The sequence below is a fragment of the Diceros bicornis genome, chromosome 18 (assembly GCF_020826845.1).
Source record: "Diceros bicornis minor isolate mBicDic1 chromosome 18, mDicBic1.mat.cur, whole genome shotgun sequence".
NCBI classification, from domain to species: domain Eukaryota; kingdom Metazoa; phylum Chordata; class Mammalia; order Perissodactyla; family Rhinocerotidae; genus Diceros; species Diceros bicornis.
This window is the reverse complement of record NC_080757.1, coordinates 62,188,251-62,207,507: the sequence shown is the minus strand read 5'-3', so window position 1 is coordinate 62,207,507 and position 19,257 is coordinate 62,188,251. Positions and strand designations below refer to the sequence as shown.

Here is a 19,257-nt window from a genome sequence, read left to right as displayed (position 1 = left end):
TGTTGTGAGGGTACTTTCGACAAGCCAGCCCCTCAGGAGAGCAGAGAGCGACAGTGAGGTGAGAAACCTCTGGAATCCAGAAAGGGAAAGTAGGTGCTCCTCCCCCACCCGACTGCCTGGCCGGCACGTCAGCACAGTGGCTGTGCAGTCTCAGTACAGCGGCGCTTCAGCTTGGCCCTGGCCCCAGAGGTGGCGGCTCACCAAAGCCCTGGCACCCGTGGTGGTGGTGCGCCCACACTCCAGCCCCAGAGGCAGTGGTGCCCAGGCACTGGGGCACCAGCAGAAGCAAACCCCCAGCACCGGCAACACAACCATGCTCCACTCCCAGAGGCAGCAGCCCCCAGGCGCCCAGGCCCCAGCAGCAGCGGCAGCGGCGTGCCCGTGCCCCGCCACCAGAGGCAACGACCCCCAGCTGCCTGGGCCCCACCAGCGGTGGCAGCGTGCCCGTGCCCTGCCCCCAGAGGCAGCGTCCCCCGGGCACCCAGGCACCAGTGACGGTAGCAGCACACCTGCACCCAGGCCCCAGAGGCAGCAGCCCCAGGCACCGGGGCACCAGCGCCGGTGACCCCCCAGGGCCCAGGCCCCACCAGCGGCAGCAGTGCACCAGCACCCAAGCCCCAGAGGTGGTGGTCCCCCGGCACCCAGGCATCAACAGCGGTGACCCCACAGCACCCCAGCCCCACCAGCAGTGGGGTGTGCCCACACCCCTACACCAGAGGCAGCGGCAGCTCAGGCTCCACCGAGCCACAGCTCCAGCTGCTCCGGCTAGACCACGCCACAGCCCCAGCTGCTCCGGCTCGACTGTACCCCGGCCCCAGCTGCTCCGGCTCGACTGTACCCCGGCCCCAGCTCCTCTGTCTCGACCACCTCCCAGCTCCAGCTGCTTCAGCTTGGCTGCACTCAGGCTCCAGATGACTTGGTGCCAGCAACTTCGGCCCACCACACTCCAGTTCCAGCTTCTTCAGCCCAGCAGCGCTCCAGCTCCTGCTTCTTCAGCCCAGCCATGCTTCAGCTGCAGCTGCTTCAAGCGACTCACACCCGGAGCCCCAGCTGCTTCGGCCTAGCTGCACTCCAGTCCCAGCTGTTACCATGTGTCACCTCTAGCAGCCTTGGCTCAGCCACATAGCAGCCTTGGCTCAGCCACACTTCAGCTCAGCCGCGCCTCACCTCAGCAGGGGGCTGACCAGAGCACATGCGCATCAAGGCAGACACAGAATACACAGCCCTTGACCCCCACCCAGTGGCAGCAAGAGGAAACTGCGACCATATATTTTCACTATGAGGAAAAATAAGCCAACACTGACAGGCACTATGCAAAAATATATTAAATCTCCAGACCAAAAGGAAAATGACAAGCACCCAGAAATCAACCCCAAAAGCACAGAAATGTATAACCTTAATGACAGAGAATTCAAAATAGCCATCATGAAAAAGCTCAACGAGGGGCTGGCGGTTAAGTGCGCGCTATGCTTCAGTGGCCTGAGGATTGGCAGGTTCAGAGCCTAGCGCGCACCGACACACTGCTTGTCAAGCCATGCTATGGCGGCGTCCCATATAAAGTGGAGGAAGATGAGCATGGATGTTAGACCAGGGCCAATCTTCCTCAGCAAAAAGAGGAGGATTGGCATCAGATGTTAGCTCAGGGCTGATCTTCCTCACAAAAAAATTTTTTTTTAATTAAAAAAGAATAAACTAATTAAAAAATAAAAAATCTCAATCAAATACAAGAAAACACAGATGGACAATTCAACAAAATCAGGAGTTTCTTCACAAAAGAGACTGAAACTATAAAGAAAAACCAATCAAAAATCTTAGAGATGAAAAACACAATAGACGAGATAAAGACAAACCTGGAAGCCTTAAGCATCCTGGCTGACAATATGGAGGAAAGAATTAGCAATATTGAGGACAGCAATGCAGAAATGCTCCAGATGGAGGAGGAAAGAGAACTAAGACTAAAAAGAAATGAAGAAACTCTCCAAGAAATATCCAACTCAATTAGGAAATCCGACATAAGGATTATAGGTATTCCAGGTAGAATATTATAGGGAGAAGAGAGGGAAAAAGCAGCAGAGAACTTGTTCAAAGAAATAATAGCTGAGAATTTCCCAAACCTGGGGAACGAGGTGGAAATACTAGTGAATGAAATAAACAGATCTCCTAAACATATCAACATGAAAAGACCCTCTCCAAGGTACATAGTAGTAAAGCTGGCAAAAGTCAATGACAAAGAAAAAATATTAAGGGCAGCTAGACAGAAACAAAAAATAACGTACAAAGGAATTCCTATCAGGCTCTCAGCTGATTTCTTGACAGAAACTTTACAGGTTAGGAGAGAGTGGAATGACATATTCAAAATTCTGAAGGACAAAAACTTTCAGCCAAGAATACTCTACCCAGCGAAAATATCCTTCAGATATGATGGAGAAATAATAACTATCCCCGATAAACAAAAGTTAAGGGAGTTCAATGCCACAAGATCCCCACTACAAGAAGTGCTCAATGGGCCGGCCCGGTGGCTTAGCGGTTAAGTGCACGCGCTCCGCTGCTGGCGGCCCGAGTTCGGATCCTGGGCGCGCACCGACGCACCGCTTCTCCGGCCATGCTGAGGCCGCGTCCCACATACAGCAACTAGAAGGATGTGCAGCTATGACATACAACTATCTGCTGGGGCTTTGGGGGAAAAAATAAATAAATAAAATCTTTCAAAAAAAAAAAAAAAAAAAAAGAAGTGCTCAAGAAGGCCCTCATCCCTGAGGAAAAAAAGAGAAAGAGGATTCAAAGTTTTGAACAAGGAGGAAAATAGGTTGACAAAACCAGAAAAATTGCAGCTCTCTATCAGAATAGATTAGCAAACAATTATAAAACCAAAGATCAAGGGAAGGAAAACACCAAAAATAAATATAAGCTCATCACTTTAAAGACAAACTCACAACACAAGAAAGAATAAGATGTGACAACAATAACTTAGAATGGGAAGAGGAAAGGGATCAAATCAATTTAGTCTAAGGGAATAAGAGGCCATCAAAAAACAGACTATCACATCCACGAGATTTTTTTATACAAACCTCATGGTAACCACTAAACAAATGATTTGAACAGAGTCACACATGATAAATAAAGAGAAAATTAAGAGAACCCCCATACAGAACTACCAAACTGAAGTCCGAAACACAAAGGACGAGAAACAAAAGAAATGCAAAAGAACCGGAAAATGAGCAATAAAACAGCAACAATAAGCCCTCATATATCAATAATTATCCCAAATGTAAATGGACTGAACTCTCCAATCAAAAGACATAGAGTGGTGGGTTGGATTAAAAAACAAGACCTAGCAATATGCTGCCTCCAGGAAACACATCTCAGCTCTAAAGACAAACACAGGCTCAGAGTGAAAGGATGAAAGACAATACTCCAAGCTAATGACAAACAAAAGAAAGCAGGTGTTGCCATACTTATATCAGACAAAGTTGACTTCAAGATAAAACAGATAATGAGAGACAAAGAGGGGCAATATATAACAATAAAAGGGACACTCCACCAAGAATACATATCACTTTTAAATATATATGCACCCAACACAGGAGCACCAAGGTACATAAAGCAACTATAAACAAACCTAAAAGGAGATATTAACAACAACACAGTAATAGTAGGGGATCTTAACACCCCACTTTCATCAATGGATAGATCATCCAGACAGAAAGTCAATAAGCAAATAATGAACTTAAACGAAAAACTTGACAAGATGGACTTAATAGATATATATGGAGCACTCCATCCAAACACAGCAGATTACACATTCTTCTCAAGCACACATGCAACATTCTCAAAAACAGACCATATGTTGGAAAACAAGGCATGCTTCTATAACTTTAAGAAGACTGAAATCATAACAAGCATCTTTTCTGACCATAACGCCATGAAGCTAGAAATCAGCTACAAGAAAAAAACGAGGGAAGTGACAAAGTTGTGGAGATTAAACAGCATGCTACTAAACAACCAATGGATCATCAATGAAATAAAAGGAGAAATCAGATCACATCTGGAGACAAAAGAAAATGAAAATACACCATAGCAACTCATATGGGATGCAGCAAAAGCGGTCCTGAGAGGGAAATTCATAGCAATAAAGGCCCACCTTAACAAACAAGAAAAAGCCCAAATAAGCAACCTCAAACTATGCCTAACAGAATTAGAAAAAGAGGAACAAACAAAGCCTAAAGTCAGCAGGAGGGAAATAATAAAACTCAGAGCAGAAATAAATGAAATTGAAATCAAAAAAACAGTAGAAAGGATCAATGAAACAAAGAGCTGGTTCTTTGAGAAGATAAACAAAATTGACAAACTCTTAGTCAGACTCACCAAGAAAAAAAGAGAGAAGGCTCAAACAAATAAAATTAGAAATGAGAAAAGGAGAAATTACAACAGATACCACAGAAATACAAAAGATTATAAGAGAATACCATGAAAAACTATGCCAACAAATTGGACAACCTAGAAGAAATGGATAAATTCTTAGACTCATACAACCTCCCAAAACTGAATCAAGAAGAAATAGAGAACCTGAATAGACCAATAATCGCAAGTAAAGAGATGGAAACAGTAATCAAAAACTTCCCAAAAAATAAAAGCCCAAGAACAGATGGCTTCTCTGGAGAATTTTACCAAACATTCAGAGAAGATTTACCAGCTATCCTCAAACTACTCCAGAAAATAGAGGAAGATGGAACACTTCCCAACACATTCTACAAGGCCAACATCACCCTGATACCAAAGCCAGACAAAGATAACACTAAAAAGGAAAACTACAGACCAATATGCCTGATGAACATAGATGCAAAAATCCTCAACAAAATATTGGCAAACCGAATACAGCAATACATTAAAAAGATCATACACCATGATCACGTGGGATTTATACCAGGGACACAGGGATGGTTCAACATCTGCAAATCAATCAATGTGATACACTACATTAACAAAACGAGGAATAAAAACCATATGATCATCTCAATAGATGCAGAGAAGGCTTCTGACAAGATCCAACATCCATTTATGATAAAAACTCTCAACAAAATGGGTATAGAAGGAAAGTACCTTAACATAATAAAGGCCATACATGACAAACCCACAGCCAACATCATACTCAAAGGGGAAAAACTGAAAGCCATCCCTCTGAAAACAGGAACAAGACAAGGGTGCTCACTCTCGCCACTCTTATTCAACACAGTACTGGAGGTTCTGGCCAGAGCAATTAGGCAAGAAAAAGGAATAAAAGGAATACAAATAGGCAATGAAGAAGTAAAACTCTCGCTGTTTGCAGATGACATGATATTATATATAGAAAACCCTAAAGAATCTACTGGAAAACTATTAGAAATAACCAAGAACTACAGCAAAGTTGCAGGGTACAAAATCAACTTAAAGAAATCAGTTGCATTTCTATATACCAACAACGAACTAACAGAAAGAGAACTCAAGAAGACAATCCCATTTACAATTGCAACAGAGAGAATAAAATATATAGGAATAAATTTAACCAAGGAAGTGAAAGACCTATACAATGAAAACTATAAGACATTACTGAGTGAAATCAATGATGACATAAAGAAATGGAAAAATATTCCATGCACTTGGATTGGAAGAATAAACATAGTTAAAATGTCCATACTACCTAAACCAATCTACAGATTCAATGCAATCCCAATCAGAATCCCAAGGACATTCTTCATGGAAATAGAACAAAGAATACTAAAATTCATATGGGGCAACAAAAGACTCCGAATAGCTAAAGTAATCCTAAGAAAAAAGAACAAAGCTGGAGGCATCGTAATCCCTGACTTCAAAACATACCACAAAGCGATAGTAATCAAAACAGCATATTACTAGTACAAAAATAGACACACAGATCAATGGAACAGAATTGAAAGCCCAGAAATTAAACCTCACATCTACGGGCAGCTAATCTTTGACAAAGGAGCTAAGAACATACAATGGTGAAAGGAAAATCTCTTCAATAAATGGTGCTGGGAAAACTGGACAGCCACATGATAAAGAATGAAAGTAGACCATCTTCTTTTGCCATACACAAAAATTAACTCAAAATGGATGAAAGACCGGAAGGTGAGACGTGAAACTATAAAACTCCTGGAAGAAACTATAGGCAGTACACTATTTGTCATCAGTCATCAAGGCATCTTTTCGAAGTCCATGTCTACTCAGATGAGGGAAACAAAAGAAAAAATAAACAAGTGAGACTTCATCAGATTAAAGAGCTTCTACAAGGCAAATGAAACCAGGATCAAAATGAATAGGCAACGCACCAGCTGGGAAAAAATATCTGCAAACCATATATCTAACAAGGGATTAATCTCTATAATATATAAAGAATTCATGCAACTGAACAACAAAAAAACAAACAACCCGATCAAAAAATGGGCAGAGGAAATGAATAGACACTTCTCCAAGGAAGATATACAGATGGCCAACAGGCACATGAAAAGATGTTCAACCTCACTAATCATCAGGGAAACGCAAATCAAAACACACTAAGATATCACCTTACACCCATTAGAATGGCTATAATCACCAAGACAAAAAACAACAAATGCTGGAGAGGCTGTGGAGAAATGGGAACCCTAATCCACTACTGGTGGGAATGCAAACTGGCACAGCCTCTATGGAAAACAGTATGGAGATTCCTCCAAAAATTAAAAATAGAAATGCCTTATGATCCACCTATCCCACTACTGGGTATCTACCCAAGGAACCTGAAATAAACAATCCAAAGAGGCTTATGCACCCCTATGTTCATTGCAGCATTATTCACTATAGCCAAGAAGTGGAAGCAACCCAAGTGTCCCTCAAATGATGAACAGATAAAGAAGATGTGGTATATAGGTACAATGGAATACTACTCAGCCATAAAAAAAGACAAAATCGTCCCATGTGCAACAACATGGATGGACCCGGAGAGTATTTTGTTAAGCAAAATAAGCCAGACAGACAAACACTGCATGATTGCACTCATTTGTGGGAGATAAACCAATACACGGACAGAGAGAACTGTTTGGTGGTCACCAGGGGCAAGGGGGGTGGGAGTTGGGCACAAGGGTTGAAGGGGTGCATTTATAAGGTGACTGACAAACAATAATGTACAACAAAAATTTCACAATAAAAAAGAGAGACTCCATAAAAACTGACACAGAGGGCACCACCAGGCAGGCGTGGCCAGCCATTCGAGTGAAGATCATGGAACAACTTATGACATGTTATGTCTCAGTTTTCAGGCAACAGCCTGACACTTTCGTTTACGACACCAACACCCACATACTCTCACGTCAGCTGCTTATGATCAGCGGATGCTGCCGACATCCTAAGCTATCACGGGGGGCACAAACACGCCAGCCAGGCTCAAGCGTGAAAAGCAGAGAGAAGGCTCTAGTCTCCCTCAAGCTGAACTGGAGTTGGCACCACACAGGCAGGGATTTCATCTCCATCCAAGACACACTGCCACACTCTCACACATTCTCACTCACACACATCTATTTTCACAAATAAATGTGTAAGTCACTTAGGATGGAACAAAAGATTAAATAAAACCACAGAAGTAAATCTCTGTGACTCTGGGATAGGTAATGATTTTTAGCTATGACACCAGAAGCATAAGCAATAAAAGGGAAGACTGATGAGCTGAACTCAACAAAATTTAAAACTTTGGTACATCAAACGACACCACCAAAAAAGTGAAAAGGCAACCATAGAATGGGAGAAAATATTTACAAATCATATACCTGATAAGAGACTTACAAGAAGAATACATAAAGAACTCTTATAACAACAATAAAAACACAACCTAATTCTTTAAATGAGCGAAGGACTTGAATAAACATTTCTCCAACAATGGCCAACAGGTACATGAAAAGATGCTCAATATCATTAGTCAGTAGGGAAATGCAAATCAAAACCACAATGAGATAACACTTCACACCCACTAGGATGACTATTATCAAACAAACAGAGAAAAATAAATGTCGGAGAGGATGTGGAGAAACTGGATCCCTCATACACGGTTAGTGGGAATGTAAAATGGTACAACCATTTTGGAAAACAGTTTGGCAGTTTCTCATCAAGTTAAAGATGGAGTTACCATATTATCCAGCAATTCCACTCCTAGGTCTACACCTAAGGGAACTGAAAACACATCCACATAGAACCTTGTACACAAACGTTCATACTGGCGTTATTCATAAGAGCCAAAAGGTGAAAACCCAAATGTTTGTCAACTCATGAACAGATAAACAAATGTGGTCTATCCATACAATGGAATATTATTCAGCCACAAAAAGGAAGGAAGCACTACTGTTACATGTTACAATATGAATGTTAAAAAAATTACACCAAGTAAAATAAGTCAGACACAAAAGACCACTCTTGTCCAGAAAGGGCAAATTTACAGAGACAGAAAGCAAATCAGTTGTGGGCTGGGGCTGGGAGTGTTGAGAGGAATGGGGAGTCAGTGCTCCTGAGCACAGGGTTTCTCTGTGGCACAATGAAAATGTTCTGAAATTAGATTATGATGATGGCTGCACAACTCTGTAAATATACTATAAACCACTGAATTGTACACTTTCAATGAGTGAACTTCATGGTATATAAATTATATCTCAAGAAAGCTGCTACAAAAAATGAGCAGAAAGAGTAAACAGGAACCACGGAGCTAAGAGCTCCCCTCGTGTCTCACGATGCCAAGTGCACAGCCAGCTCCTCTGATGCCCCACAGCACGGTGCTGGTGAGGAAGACGCAGGGCCACACCCATCTCTGCACAGAGGTCTTTACTCTGGACACAAGTCACTTCCCAGGGCATGTGGTGTCTACAGTGACACACTGCAGGATAGGGCCCTCTCCGACCTTCGTGGGTATCCCTTCCTTCTGTCCATAGAGGCACCGCCAGCCACACTCAGGGACGCTCCTCACCAACCACAGCCAGGGTTTCATGTGGCCACGGCCCCACGCCCCACCTCTGAGTGACCAGGCCCAACAGCTGGGACACACAGGCCCAGGGCTTGGGGGTCCCTCTGCACCCGCCTCCCCCTGCTCAGGCCCTCCACCCATCCCCTCGATAGTGTGAGCCTTATTCCCAAGGAACCATGACGTCACTCCAGGTGACAAGCACAGAGCCAGCGCACACTGTGTTCTTAGCGGGCCACAGCACCCCATTTCACAAGGGCGAAAGCTGGTTCTGGGGGACGAGAAAATCTCAGACATCACAGTGGTTCACGGCGCCCCACATCCAGATATACAGTGTATCTGTGGTACTAAAATTTCACAGCAGGGAGAAGAGGCAATTAGGAAATTAGAAAGGCCAATATAAGAAAGAAGTTTGAGAGACACAGTCTGGGATGTTCTCTCCTACAAATACTTAAGCTAGCCGTGAGGGCAGAGACGTGGTGTGCTCAGGGCGGGCCACACCGGGGAGATGGGATACGAGGAAGCACCCCCCATGCTATAAATAGTCCTGACAATGCAACGTGCTGCAGCTACTCACCGTCCGCAAGTCGAGAAGGGAGCAACAGGCCTCTTCTGCCCAGTTCCGCCAACGCCAGACACCCGCCATGCCAGGCATTGTCTGTCTCCTGAAAACTGAGAGCACAGAAAGCTTGAGACCAGAGTACTGCTGTCGGCATTTCCTCCGGTGCCCACACAGTGCAAGTCTACATCCTGCGCCCACGAGCCTCAGTGAAACCCGTCAGTGTGTTTTTAAATTACCAGTTGGCTAAAGAAATGAAACACTCAGTTTAATTGAGGTGACTGCCCTGTTCAGTGCTTCTCTTCAGATCTCTGACTACGAGTACAAGTCCTGGGTCGGCCCCACATGCCGTTACAGAGACAGCAGTCCATAGTGTGCCTCGGCTGCACCCCGGGGCCCAGGCGGGCTTCCCACTAAGCCACATGCTCCAGCCGACCGCACACCCAGCACCTCTCCCCCCGTTAAAGTAACCGCATCCCTGAGAAAGCTCTGGGCCACACAACACCAGGATTCTGTCAAGTCGAGGTTAAAATACATTAGCAGAAAGGGGCAGAGAGACCTCCTTTTCATGGTGCACCGCTGCTGGTTCTAATGATTGAACTCGAGATAAAAAAGTAAGGATGAAATGGCATTTAGACAATTTTTTTGCCCTATTTGAAATACAAACTTTTAGTAAACAATTGCAATGCCAATTAATCAAGTTATAGTAAAATTTTATATTTAATAAAACTTTCCTGAAGTGGTTTGGAAGCTCTCTTGTTTAAAGGTGCAACTCGGGCATTATAAATAGTGAGAATAACTGTTTCTTATACTGATATGGGTTGTTCTGCGAGTTTCCACACTTGGTTGCCAACACAAACATGGGAATATACTTCCCCAAAAAGCAAGAGAAATTACAGGACTCTTTCCTTTCTACAAAAATTAATTTGATGGCAAAAAAATATTTAGAAAAACCAACTAAATCACATTACTAGCCAGCAACAAGCCCAAGAATATTCAGACAGGAGAGAGTCCAGGCTTACTGTTCACTCAGCAGACACTTAGGGAGAGGCCTGTGTGCCAGGCCCTGCTCTGGCCCTTGGGGACAGATTGACCGAGACAGACACGAAAGCTGCCCTTGGACCTCGCCATAACTGGTGACTCAATTCCAATTATAATTTTTTTAAGTTCCAAATGTTTTATTAAATGTCTGTCCCAAAGGCTGTACGACCATTTCCAAAATTTAACATTGGCACTTTATGTACTTCAGGATTTTAATTAGAGAAAGATGCTTCATGCTTTTCATAAAGATTTAATAACATCTGAAAGACCTGATAAAAGATGAGCATTGTGATGACTCAGTTATCACTAAAACAACTGCCAGTTATGCCAGTGTCTATTTCTAAACCAATGTGTGCACTGTCACTTGTCAGCGGCTGTGAATAGGTAGCAGGACCTCCCATCAGGCTGTAAAACACCTGTGGCCCAAGAGGGGACAAGGGGACCATCGTGTCCTGCCCACTCCAGGCAGACACAGGGAGCCTGTGGGACTCAGCAAAGGCACCTCCTCTCCAGGGCGCCGGGCGCGTGGCTAGACTTCAGCCCTACCCACCCTCTCCAAGGCCCAACCTACACAGCGGACGTGGACAGAGACATGCAAAATACCAACATTAATACCATGCTATCACTGAGCCAGGGAACGCTAGCACTCCACCAAGTGGCAGAGGGCAAGTCCCTGCCCCAGACCCAAGCCCAGGGCAATCCTGGAAGAGGACAGGGCTCAGAGGAGTGGAGACAGAGCAAACGGCAGAGCCAGGAGGAGGCAGGTTCCAGAGAAGGCAAGGCCAAGATGGGCTCAGGGACATTGGCCTCAGATCACCAAGGGCAATGGAAAGCACCAAACTGATGAGAACGACCTCAAAGATGACAAGGGGAACCATGTGGAGGGCAAGCAACCGTCCACGTAAAATGAATGGAGAAGAGGTTCTTAGTTATCTGCTCACCTCTGCATCCAATGTCCCTGGAAGGACACAGGAGAAATGGGTACCCCTGGGTAACCAGGAAGAGGGGACACTGTGGGCAGGGGTGCAGAACAGAGGGAGGCCTTTCATCAACTTTCATTTTGAATTTGTAACTAAAATATTACCCAGTCAAAAACGCCAATAAAACTAGAAGAGAAGAATGGAAAGGAAGCATGTGGTACATCTCCTACTGAGACAGGGGCTGCTCCCTGAAGCCACGGTGGCACCACCACAGACTTCTCAACGTCTCAGAGACTCAGGTAAATCAGCAGGACCCACAGCACATCCGGGACCCGGGGCTGCAGAGTTGCGGTCCATTTGTTAACTGGAGAACCCGTGGGGCTTAGTTCAGACAGCAGTCACAGAGGACCCCAGCAAGGCCGACCGGGCCTTACTCCCCTCCTCCCTGGGCACCCTGCTCCTGCCATGGCCTGGACTGGTGGGCCTGGAACGCACTAACTCCGGGGTCCTGTCCTGAAGTAATGCTGCTGTGGCCAGCAAGGAGCTAAACCATGGTTTTCTAAGTGGTGGGAGTGCGGGGGGCCACAGGTATTGAAGGGCACTTGCACGTTCAGGGGATGGGACACAGGGAGGGGAGCAACAGGCTGGACACAGGATGGCCGCGCTGCTCACACTGGTCCTGTAGGGCTCACTGTAAAGCCCCCTTGGGGATTTGTGCGGCAACAGGCCACATACCCTGGCCCGGAAACAGGGCAGTGAGTGAAGTAACAGTCCTGGGAGCGGGGTGTTCCTACAGTCAAGGGAATTAATGTCCTGTTTCTGACCATTTCAGAAAAGGCTAGCCACTTACCACACATCCCAAGAGGACATAAAAGGAGCGACGAGATCAGAGCAGCAGCTGGGCCAGGTCTCCAGCCAGCCCTGCCACCCCCGCCCCACCTCACATCCCTTCCACTCAGATAGTCCCTGCCTCTCGGTGTCTTCAAACGTCTCGTCTGCGGTTAACTCCTGTCTATGCCTCGCTCTACAAGCAGGTATTTCACACCCATGGGCGCAGGTGCCGTCCAGGGAGGGACTGTCTGTGGGTGCACTCAGGCCTCTGCTCAGATGTGGGGTGGAGGCCCCTTCCTTCAACGTCCTGCTTGTTGCTGTGTCTGCCGGCCCTGGAATCAAGAGCAGTAAGACCATTTCCACCCTCCACAACCTGGCTACAAAAATCAGAGGAATTCATTAAAACAACAAAATAAAGGCAAAGAAGCATTTGGAGATTAAGCTAACCAGGATGACTGAAACTAGACTGAGACGGCAGGTCTGGAGAAGGACCACACATCCGACCAGAGAAGTCCTTTGAGAGCAAAGACAACCAACGAGTTCCTGAGACGTGCTGAACTCACGGTCCACAGGCCTCAGGCAGAAGGCGCAGCAGCTGGAGAGGTGAGGAGGCTGGGGATCTGGGCCGGGAGGGGAGGCCAAACGGGAAGGGACTCGAGAGGGCCAGTGAGAAGGAAGGGAAGGAGGCTATGCAAGGACAGCGTGAGGAGGGTTGGGTCAGACAGCTAAAAACGACCAGAGGGAATGTGCAGAAATACTCTAAGGAGGAAAGAGAAAAAGACAAAGAGTACTTGAGGGACACGGCCACCCCAGATGACAGGCCGGAGAAGACAGGCCACAGGGCATTTCCACCCTCCAAAATCCCGTCTCAAAGCTCTGCCTTCTCCTGTGGGCAAGATGTTCTGCCACAGCCACTCCCACGGCTACCCCCTCAGCGGCCACCCAGGGACACACACCTCTGTGCCCGGGACCAGCGGGGTCCCAGCGTCACCAGCACACCCACCACCATGCCACCAGAAAAGAACTCCAAGAAGACACCCTAAGACAAGCCAGCAGAATCGTCACGTTTTGATGGGGAAGCACATGGACAAGAAGCAAACGCTTTCTTTCCCGGACAAGAAGCAAACGCTTTCTTTCCCTCATCCATGGGTTCCGCAGAGAGTCCTGATAAGGGCTATGTTTTCTGCTGGCAGAGAATGGTGAGATATTTCCACCAGAAGACACAGCCACACACATAGCATTATTCTGAAAAAGATGACCGACAGCTGACATACCGTTATCTGCACTCCTTCAACTGCCACTGAGCAGCTCGAGGCTAAATGCAGGAAGAAACCTGCTCCGGGAGCGCTCACTCTGGGGGACGCGCACGGAGCGGTCTCAGTGACTCACACACACATACACAAGCACCCAAAAGTGCTGACAGCACAGCTTTCTCCAACACAGTGGCAGTTCCACAAGAAAAGCAACGGGCTAACGAAGGCAGGAGTCAAGGAGGGGGTCTAACAAACACCACACGTCCTCCCCACACCTGCTTCTGAAACCAGGAGAGACATCTACACACCAACTGAAGGCTCCTCGGCGAGGAACCCCACTCACTGTGCCTTCTACCCAAGCACACGTGCCCGAGAGTCCACCTGCACTGCCAGGGGGCTCTGCCCTTCACCCCTGGCCTGTAGGCCCCAGGCTCAAGACACCAAAAACCTGCCACCTGCACATCCCGGCCCACACCCGCATCGTGGGCAGGCCACACACCACCCAGACACCAGACTCCTCTGAAGGGCCACAGATGCAACACAACCACTACCACATGCAGCTGTGCAAGTTCAAATCTGATAAAAGTAAGTAAAATTTAAACTAAGACCTCAGTCACACTAGCCTCTGTTTAAGGTCTCAACAGCCACACATGGCTAGTGGCTCCAGCAAGTCAGATCTGGAACACGCCGTCATCACAGGAAGTTTTCCTAGACGTGCAGGCCTGAATTCACTCCAATAACCACAGGTTTCTCTAAGGATAAATATCTATGTGTGTATAAGTTCAAAACTGATTATTCTTTTGCCTTAAGATTTTTAAATGTAATGGAGTCTAAGCTGATAAAAAAATATATACCAGAAATAACTAGAGCTCTGCAATTTAACTTCAAAAGAAAAAAAAAAAGGCTTTGGGGCTCTGACACACAGCTTAGTGAAAAAGGATTTAAGGAAAGAAAAGCCACTGCTTTTACCCAGAAATACGTCTCCCTTCATCTCCTCACATACCTGAAGCAGTCCAACACAGATCCAACCACGTCGTCCGCCAGCTCTTTAGGAAGCCTTCCAGCCATCCTACCAATGCTGAAAAAGAGAAGCAATGCTCGTCAGCATCGACAGCCTGCCATGGAGGGTGCACGCCAAACTAGGAGCCATCTTCCTTCCCTCAGAAAAAGGAAAGGAGAGGCTGACTGACCCTAAGCCAGCCTCGCACACGCTCTGCTCCACAGAAGGTCGCCTCCCCATCATGTTGACGTGAACAGACTAAACAGACAGGACAGGTGTCTGCACGCGTCTGAGGAGGACCGAGCCCACGGGGCATACAGCACATCACTGACGGACAACAGCACCCAGCATTGGGCCACACTGTTGACCTGAATCTCCTAGACCGTCCTGCCCAGTGGGCTGCCCCACTTCCACACTGGATGCCGACCATGCCGACTCCATCAGGCCACCAGTGTGGGATTGGCGTCCCCCCACTGGGTCCTGGCTAGAGGCGTCCCAGGAAGCCCCTCCCTCCTGGCCTATCGCACTCCAACCAGACGTGACTTTGGCTCAGAGCTTGCCCTCTGCTGAGGGGAAGCCCCTACGTGAGCCCGTCAGCCCCGAGTGTCGTGCATCTGGACTGACGGGCACAGAGGCCTGGAAGGACCATGGGGAGGGAGCCACCCAGCACCTTCACCTGCTTCACTCTTCACGGCAGAGGGCTCAGCGCATCTTCAACATCTACTGTGTGCTCTGCCCCCACCGGCCACTGGCTCTGCGAGGCCTGGCCTGCTGGGTGGGCCACGCTCCCCGGGTGCCTCTCTGAGGCTATTCCCTCAGGCACAGCAGAGGACGGACACCAGCCCACACTCGGGGCGCCTGCTCACTACATGGGGGCAGCGCTCCTCTGTGGGCACAGGGGGTGGGGTTGTGGTGACGAGGACGTGGCAGAGCAAGGAACGGCAAAAAAGGCAAACATAGCATGCTCACAATTCTCACCATAAAGCGAGAAAATGAAGGAGCTTCAAATCAACCTCAGGCATTATCTTTAAAATCAGAACATAGAGAAACGTAAATTAGAAAAAATCATTCTATCTTTTAAAAATCTCTAAGCCGTCTGCTGCTCTCAAACCCCACAGGAAGCGCTGAGCGATGAAAAGGCTGAGCAGACAGCCAGACACCTACCCTTTGGCAGCAGACCAGCGCACAATGGTGTCCTTGTCCTTCAACCCCACCAGCAGCTGCTCTGGAAGAACAAGGAAGGCAGGACCGTGAGCTCCAGGGTACCCCCAGTCTAATCATCCCGCTGCTAGGTAAGTTCTCAAGTTCCCAGCTTGAGGAACTCACCCTGCACATCACTCAAAAGAGCACAGGAAGGGAATTACACTAAGATCTTAATTCCAATTACAAGAAAATAACATTTCCTTCTCTATGGTTTTAAATCATCATTTAAAGTCAATTTTTGCCATTGTTCCTAAGAAGCAGCCCCATCCCTCAGAGCAGTCACCGGGCAGACAGCACCAGCGAGGGAGGCCAGAGGTCACCAAGCTTCCTCACCAAGCAGGTGAGGAAGGCTTCCCAGAGAAAACAGTGTCTGCAGGAGGCCGCAGAGGAGCGGCTCTATGGGGACGGGGTCCTGGAGACGGGCCAGACTTTAGGAAAAGCCACACAAAGGCCCGAAGGAAGTTGGGGAGGTGTCAGCCGCCTTCATAAGGGGCTTGCAAGCCCCAGTCAGTGGAAACCTTGACAAGGGCACCAAACACCCACAAAGGCCTGGCTCGGAGGAAGGACAGGAGCCTGTGAAGGTGTCCAAGTTCACTGTGACCAGGGCAGTCTAGGGCCCCAAGGTGGGGGAGACAGCAGGAGTAGACAACTCTGGGAAGAAACCTACTATGAAGGGGAGGGAAGTGGATGTGAGCATAGAGCAAAACAGCACTGGAGGAGGCGGAGGAGGAGACCACAAGGAAGGGGGTGGGGATACGAAAAACACCAATGAGGGGGTGGTGGGAGGGAGATGAAGCAGGGGGCTGGGGGGGGTGGGCGGTGGGAGAGCTCAACAAGGAGGGGGTAGTAGGAGGCTGGCCCTGCTGAGGGGGGGACCTGGTCCACCTTTGGGGGCAGGGAGCAGGCAGAGTATGTAGAGCCCATCACACGGGGCTCTGTCCCTCTGTGCAGCAGGGGATGCCACCTGGGATGAGAGTGGGTCAGGCGGAGAGCTCTGCGTGTTTGAGGTGGTAGGGGCATGGCAAGGTGTGGGAGGTGCAGGGCCAGGGAAGCCACCACTCCATTTCCCCAGGAAAACGCCGAGGCCACCGGCTGGACGCATCCAGGTTAGGCATGGGGAAGCAGCATGAGCAGGGGCCTGAGACACTGGTGGGGACCGGTGGGAGGGCGAAGGGTGTGCTCCTGGGTTCTGAGGCGCACGGGGAGAGCGTGGAAACAGGACAGCTCACACAAGGAAGCAAACAGTGGGGGGAATGTCAGGCCCCAGTGAGCGCGGATGTTCCCGTGTGGTGCAGGACTGGGTATCAGGACTGCAGGCCAGTGGCCACGTGTTCAGTGGGCGAGAAGGTGACAGAAGGTCACGTGATGCCAGCACAAAGAGGGGAAGGAGGTGGTGCAGCCAATGAAATGCAGCTTAGAGGAGCTGATGCCCAGAAGCCCCAGCGTGAAGCAAACGGACCCTGCCCAGATCAGAGCCGGGCAACAGTCCACTACAGGCTCCCTAGAAGGCTGCGGGACCCCACACACCTATCACGCTCTCCACCTCCTCAGGGACATCGTCGTCGTCTGCATCGCTGTCGGGAGTCTTGGCGCGCATCTGGGGCCCTGTCTGACTCTGGGCACAGAGCTGTAGGTTAGCAGCCAAGGAGCGGCAGCCACGCTGGTACCTGCAGGGACCACACAACCACAGACCTGCGGTCATGACCAGCGCCTGAAGACAAATGATCTCGATAACTGAAATCAACAACTCAGCATCACTTGGAATCCTCAAGGATGCCTGTGAGAAGTCCTCATGCTTTACAGAGACAGGATGCAAAGGAAGAAGCGAGTATCAAGTGTCATCAGCACAGAGTGCCAAGAAAAGATAATGACCTAACTTAGCTACAGAATACAGATTCAAATTTTAGGCTACTCTGGAATCCTCACGTATCGTAAGGTTTTCATGGTAGAGAGGTAGGTGATAAAGGCGACAATGGGAACCCATCTGACAGAAGTGCAGGGAGGGCGTTCCAACAACCCACTGGCCTCGTCCTTACTTACAAGCAGGCAGCACCTTTCCAACAGCTCTGCCTTCTGTCCCAGCGAGAACAGGCCACCACCCACCACCCCCCAGGCAAATGCCAGCCGGCCCTTTGTCACTGCAGCAGCTCCCACAGACGCTGCCTCCAGCATGCTCTCACAGTCCCCACCAACCACAGCTCTCTTCCCCACCCAAGTGGAGGCCAGCAGCATTACCTCCCCTGCAGACAGTGGAGGGGCCACCAGCACAGGCCGGCTCAGCTGTATGACTCTGCACAGCTCCTGAACCTCTTGCCACCTCAGTTTCCCCATTGGTAAAATGAGGTCCTACGAAGAGGGCTGTGACGAGGATGGATGAGAGGATGTGCGCGAAGCACCCAGACCAGGGCCTGTGCAGAGCAAGGCCCATAAATGCCGCCTTTCCTTCTGGAAGGTGGGTGTGAGACACGCATGGGCCTGACTCTCAAGTGGTCCACCTCAGGACAGGGCCTGGAGTATAAAAGGTGCCCAAGTCCAGTTACGGAGTGAACGCTGGGGGATGCAGCCTGAGGCCGACTCCAGAACATGGATGACTTGGGCTCTGGAGACAGAACAGGAAACTCGAACACCAGCTCAGACATGGTTAACTGTGGCCTTGAACAACTCATGGAGGTCTCATCTCTCTGGGCCTCAGTTTCCAACTCCATAAAACAAGGATAGTGGCAGGCAATTCCCAGATGACAGTAAAAATGCATTGTTTTAAGCTGCTAAATTTTGGGGTCCTCTGGTATGCAGCTGTGATATTATGATTTGTAATAAGAAATACATACTTGGTCTTTGTGCATTTCAGGATGAAAGTGTGTTTTGTTATGTGAATGAGGTGACTTTTATGAGGCTGGCTGCTGGGGGAACCGATCATGTAAATAGAAGGCGGGAACTTTCAGTCTCACCCCCTGACCTCCAGGGAGGGAGGGGCTGGAGGTTGAACCAAGTGCCAATAGCCGATGACCTAACCAATCGTGCCTGTGGAATGAAGCCTCCATTAAGATCCAAAAGGACAGGGCTCAGAGAGCTTCCCGGCTGGTGAACATGTGGAGATTGAGGAGAGCGGCGCACCTGAAGAGGGCACAGAAGGAAGCTCCACAACCTTTCCCTGTAACTTGCCCTATGCATCTCTTCCATCTGGCTGTTCCTGAGTTACGTCCTTTTATAATAAACCAGTAATCTAGTAAGTGAAATGTCTTCCTGAGCTCTGTGAGCTGCTAACCAAACCTGAGGAGAGGGGTCGTGGGAACCTCCAATCTATAATCTATCAGTCAGAAGCACAGGTGACAACCTGCACTTGCAACTGGCATCTGAAGCGGGGATGGAGGGACAGTCTTGTGGGACTGAGCCCTTAACCTGTGGGGTCTGACGCTATCTCCGGGTAGACAGTGTGAGAACTGAGTTAAACTCTAGGACACTCAGCTGGTTTCAGA

General features: G+C 48.4%; 1 protein-coding gene across 7 annotated transcripts in view; it reads right to left on the bottom strand.

Moving 5' to 3' along the window:
• The window catches only part of TBCD (tubulin folding cofactor D), a 203,592-nt gene that overhangs the window by 134,578 nt on the left and 49,757 nt on the right, over window positions 1-19,257 (bottom strand). For all 7 annotated transcript variants that reach the window (XM_058561977.1, XM_058561973.1, XM_058561974.1 and 4 more), the window contains 4 exons: window positions 17,309-17,448; window positions 15,743-15,803; window positions 14,582-14,656; window positions 9,552-9,646 (listed from right to left, as the gene is read on the bottom strand). In XM_058561977.1, the coding sequence (XP_058417960.1) occupies window positions 9,552-9,646; window positions 14,582-14,656; window positions 15,743-15,803; window positions 17,309-17,448 (371 nt within the window). The remainder of the gene's footprint in view (window positions 1-9,551; window positions 9,647-14,581; window positions 14,657-15,742; window positions 15,804-17,308; window positions 17,449-19,257) is intronic.